At 43.3% G+C, this 5,020-nt stretch overlaps 1 protein-coding gene and 2 long non-coding RNA genes across 3 annotated transcripts; 2 read left to right on the top strand and 1 right to left on the bottom strand.

Annotated features, from left to right (window-relative positions):
- Window positions 1-164: 164 nt before the first annotated feature.
- LOC109483760 lies at window positions 165-1,356 on the top strand. The gene is made up of 3 exons (XR_002141032.1): window positions 165-650; window positions 938-967; window positions 1,284-1,356. It is a non-coding gene; the product is annotated as an uncharacterized LOC109483760 (long non-coding RNA).
- A 379-nt stretch (window positions 1,357-1,735) lies between these two features.
- Window positions 1,736-2,213, top strand: LOC109483761. The gene is made up of 2 exons (XR_002141033.1): window positions 1,736-1,836; window positions 1,965-2,213. It is a non-coding gene; the product is annotated as an uncharacterized LOC109483761 (long non-coding RNA).
- Window positions 2,214-2,593: 380 nt separating this feature from the next.
- On the bottom strand, window positions 2,594-4,981 carry LOC109483757 (nucleoporin NUP53-like). The gene is made up of 3 exons (XM_019786842.1): window positions 4,700-4,981; window positions 3,803-4,055; window positions 2,594-3,674 (listed from the first exon to the last, which is right to left on the bottom strand). The coding sequence occupies exons 1-3, from the start codon at window positions 4,859-4,861 to the stop codon at window positions 3,001-3,003; spliced, it is 1,089 nt and encodes a 362-aa protein (XP_019642401.1). The 5' UTR covers window positions 4,862-4,981; the 3' UTR covers window positions 2,594-3,000.
- Window positions 4,982-5,020: the final 39 nt, after the last annotated feature.

Below are 5,020 nucleotides of genomic sequence, written 5' to 3'. Positions count from 1 at the left end.
GTCGAACAGTTAGGCATCTTTTTGAGTTGTTGCAAAATAGTACAAATTGGCTAAGTATGCCGGCTATTTAAAGGAGTTACGCGGAAATATAACATACATGCTCATATGTGAATAAATCATAGACACGTAAAGTGTCCATACGTACGTGTAGAAATTTATGCTTTCCAAGTACCACAAAGTTCATCCTGAGATCATTAAAATAGCTCCCCGCATGCGGCCAGTGCTCTCGAGGTCTTGGATTTCGCTGCATCAGCTGGATGTTTTGCTGCGAAAGGAACTAGAAACCTTCAATAAGGCCGTAAATTAACTTCAAAACGTCCAGATTGAGTACAAATGACAGTAAAAGACGTAAGTAGCTAGTCCCGTTATTCGAAACAGGTGTCAGGACTTGAACACAGTTCAAAACTTGTCTCAGTAAGTTCCGCCTTGGCCATCAGGAAAGCAAGCGGATGTCGTAGGGGTCCTCCTTATAAAGTTGTTGCTGACTTAAACGGCATTTTCAAGCTCAACTGCAAACCCATCCGACAGATCATACACTGTTGTGCTGCGTGAAACGTTTCCGACACTGCGGCCTGAAGAAGTGCAACACCTGGTTCTCACCATGAAGGCACTGGTTATCTTGTTCCTCGGTCTCATCGTCTGTGCCCAAGGTAAGAGGCTGGATTAATTGTTTTTCACCAAATTAAAAATCATTCAAGACGAAAAATACCCTACATGAAACGTGTAACGTTTTTACAATTAAAGACGGGAATGTTCCTGGACTAGACGTCACGTTTTCCGTCTATTCCGTTTTCTGATACACGACAATTCAGACTTAGAGTCCGCAAGAAGGTGTATGAATAAAGTTTCAAAGAGTCAAAAGTTTCAAAGAGTATTGATCTGCAGCTGACATGACATGTTTGGAAAAAAATTGACTTTTGACTTTATTTTCTTTTAGCCATGGAGATTTCACGGGCTAAGCGCCGAGGTAAGTCCCATTCCGTAACTTTTGTGTTATGACTTTGCGTTGAAGAAAGTTCTGTGAATATATTCTACGCCACAATTCTTGATGGCTGTGCATGTGTAAGACAGTAAAACAAGCAGAGAAATTATATTGAGTCAGGATAAAGCATAATATTATAAGGTGAAAGATCGTAAGTTTCCGTCCTGGCACGGCTGCCTGGCGTCTCGGCAGTCAAAAAACGTTAGGATATTCCACTCCGACAGTCTATAATAGTTCATAGGCCTGGATCACACATGATTGATGGCTAACTTTTCTCATTTTTGTGGCATACTGTATACAGTAGTAGGGTGTAGTCGACCTGTACTCTGCTACGTGGACCCCTGTATGACCGCGGACTGTCCTGGAGAGTGCATGCAGGTGAGTGCGGTTCTTCACCATCATTTACTTCACTCAATAAGTACACGAAATGAATGGATTGAAAGTGTTGCTGCATACCCGCGGTGTTGTTTCTCTTGCCCCCTTCACACGGGTTGCTACCAACCGGCCTTCCTGAGAGATATGCTATTTAACGCCGAAAGTCGTAGTTAGCATGTCAGAAATTTCTAGTACAGGGAAGTGCAAGTTGAGACTTCAATCCAGTAACCTCTATGGTTATATTTTGTCGGACCGTCTCGGACTGTTACCTCTATCCTCATGACTTCAATGAAAACCGTGGACCAGTCCGATTTCACGAATAAACAAAGCTCACAAAGGGCATTCACCACATACAAATTTCTCCTGTCAAATGTCCATCAGACCCACCTGTGACTGTCGGGCGGAGTGTGGAAGTGGGGGCGGACTGTTTCGCCGTCTGTTAGACTGAAGTGGTGGACTCTTGTAACCTGCTTGACAAGGTAATCAGCTTTAACACACTACTCGTGGCTAATCAAGGTTTGAAATTCATTACTTTGCTCAATTCCTTCTTTTTTTTTTCTGTTGGATAAACCACGGTCTGTTACTGATTTGCATTAATTTTTTCCAGAATCGTCCAATCCGCTGGCAACTGTGAAGAAAGATAGCATAAATTTCGTAGCAGAAATGAAATGCTTGTCAAGCCTCAAGGCCATATTATTGTTAGACTCGTAACTTGAATTGTAAAGATACATCTTGAACCTTGCTTTCACAATATATATCACACCTGGAGTACAAAGCATGTGGAAGAATGTCTTTATTTTCCAGTCTTGTTCCAAAAATTGATTGGGTTGAATAAAAACTGTTACAAACATGGTTACACCATTCTTTGTTGCATTCCCTCAGCTGTGAAGACTGATACACATTCAATGTTGATAAATGACAAAAAGTTTTCCCTCTCAATCAGTACCACAAAGAAGGTTCTTATAGGAAAATACACTGTCTTTAAAATCATGTACATTATTCATCCTGGGCTTCTGGTGGAAAGCATGACTGACTGAGAACTGACGACCCAAGAGTGACAATTTGGTTAATTCATTGATTGAAGATAAGGTTGTAGTACAACTGAGTGATGATCCAGGCTCATTAAACACAGTGTGAGATTGCACATCATTGAAACACATATCAACTCACCTAACCAGACCAGGCATAGTGGCAGTTTGGATTAATATCATGAAAAATGTGATGCCAAATGGTCCAAACATACCAGGATTTCACTGTAAAGTATAAGCTCTGTCTTGCCTGCAAAAGGGAGAGCATAAAAAGTCAAGCAAACTAGTAATAGCCAACCATAAGTTTGTGATACACCATTAAACTAAGGATGCATTCACTTTGGCAAATGCCCATTGTGTGCACCAAGGGTATTGTGCACATTGTTCCTAGATGGAATACTAGTAATCATTTTTGGTTTGGACCCAACTCTGACCGGGGAAAACTTGACCAAAAAGGATTGTAAGCTTGGTCTTAGGTTACAATCTGAAGTGACTGCTGAAAGTTTATCTGAAAGTCATGAGTAGTACAGACAGGACAAAGATATGAGACTGATGATGTACTGTATCTGAATTTTTTGTACACAAAGCCTTAAGGGAAAAGGCTGCAAGATTCATTTACCACCCAAACATATATTCCATTGCTTTGTAAACCATGTTGCCATTCTTCTGTGGTGTTTTCGAGTCATTTACAACTTCATGTTCATTGCTTGCTGCCTTGTATGCAGCAGTGAGTGGCCTGATGGGGGTATGCCTCGATACGGCTCCCTCGGACTGGTGCCTGGGTCTTATCGGAGTGAACACAGCGCTGCTACTGCTGGATTCTGTGCTTGGTTCAACTGTCTGTTCCATGACACTCTTGTCTATACACAGTGTCACACCGACCATGATGCTTCCACCAAACACCTTCCCGTTCTTACTCAGGGCCTTCTTGGCTTGCATCTTGGACTGGTAGTGCAGGTGCAGCCAGTTGCCGTTGGAGGCTATCACGTGTTTAACAATGTTTCCGTACTGCGAGAACTGCTGTAAGATGAAGGACGTCGCGGCAGGCGGGAACCCGAACACCGTCACCCACGTCTCGTCCAGCTGGTCCTCGGCAGTCAGAGCCTCCCCCTGGGTGTAGAATGGGTCGGTCTGGGCCGGGGATGGAGGGCTGGGTTTCTGGACATTCTGAACTCTGGGAGTAGGTCCTGGGCTGAAGAGCACCCCTCCTGAAGGAGTGGTATGTGCCACACCTGTAAGTACTGGTGTCCTGCTGACTGAGAATTCCAGCTGCTGTCTTTCTGGGGTACCTGGATAATGAAACCATTATAAGGTTTAAGTGATCAGGACATCAAACAATGATTAAAATGGACAGAAACTCACAGTTGATTGACTATAAGCCACAAGTATATATGTGAAGTACATGTACATAAATCACCTCTGAAGACAGCCCCAGTTGGGGTGCTGGTATGACTGAACAGCCCCTGGACAGGCGGAGCCCCTGACTTGTCCTTGGACACGCTGTGGAGTGTCGTCCCTTTCCCTTCCAGTCGGTCTGACCGAGGGGTCAGGTGGGTGTGTCCAGACCCGGGGGTGCTGCCAGACTGGATACTCATGGACCGGCCCAGCCCGCTGCCTGGTCCAAGGGAGGATGGGGTGCTGACCGACTGCTGCCTGCTGAAACTGGAGCTCTGGGGGAACAGTAAATAGTATCTGTATCTGTATAGCCGGTATAACCGCCCTTCGGCGTAAAAAAAATAGTAACACACCAGCTGTGTTGCTGATTAATATAACGAATATTATAATGCCACGTAGGCCCTATAATAGTCTTATATCATTGTATGGTAGATTTTGAAGCAGCTGCAGCTTTCAGTATATAAAAGTTACTGGGCTCGAAATTATTTTTTCTCTGCGAGTCATAACACCAAAAGCCCATGTTCATCATGCTCTTGACACCTGAATAAAATTTCAACGTCAACTTTTACAATACATCATTATACATAATATGCAAATTTATCATTATACATAATGATGTATTGTAAAAGTTGACGTTGAACCTGAATAAAATTTCAACGTCAACTTTTACAATACATCATTATACATAATATGCAAATTTATCATTATACATAATGATGTATTGTAAAAGTTGACGTTGAAATGTGTCATGAGCATAATTTTATCATCATCATCAAAGTACATCTGATTCCGCTTTTTCGTACAGTCGCAGTCTATATTCAGAGTCTACAATCGTTTAATTTTTGCACAATAAAGCTTAAACGACATTTAGAGGATTCATGTAAGCCATTTTCCCGTACAAAACTATTCAAAATCATACCAGCTGATGCGGGGAAGACCACGTTCTTCCGGCTCCGAAACTTGGGGACGGCGCAGCTGGAGGATCGCCGAGAAGGAAGCCGGGCAGGAACGTCGCTCCCCCCGCGCTGGGGCCGTGAGTTGGCGACCCTAGTGTCATCGGCTCGTGAGCTTGGGAATCCATCTTTCTCTTGCACTAAAAAAACAACCTATGTTCTCCTTTTGGTAGCGAAAAAACAAGCGTTTCAACAGGCAAACCTGGGGAAATTTGAAATTTACAAACTTGTCAGTCTGTGGCGGGATGTTACGATGCATTGTGGGAGTATGCTACTGAAAACTGTCT

The sequence above is a fragment of the Branchiostoma belcheri genome, unplaced genomic scaffold, assembly GCF_001625305.1.
Source record: "Branchiostoma belcheri isolate BF01 breed outbred unplaced genomic scaffold, Haploidv18h27 scaffold66, whole genome shotgun sequence".
NCBI classification, from domain to species: domain Eukaryota; kingdom Metazoa; phylum Chordata; class Leptocardii; order Amphioxiformes; family Branchiostomatidae; genus Branchiostoma; species Branchiostoma belcheri.
Note: the sequence above shows the minus strand (reverse complement) of the source record. Positions and strands in the feature narration are given on the sequence as shown.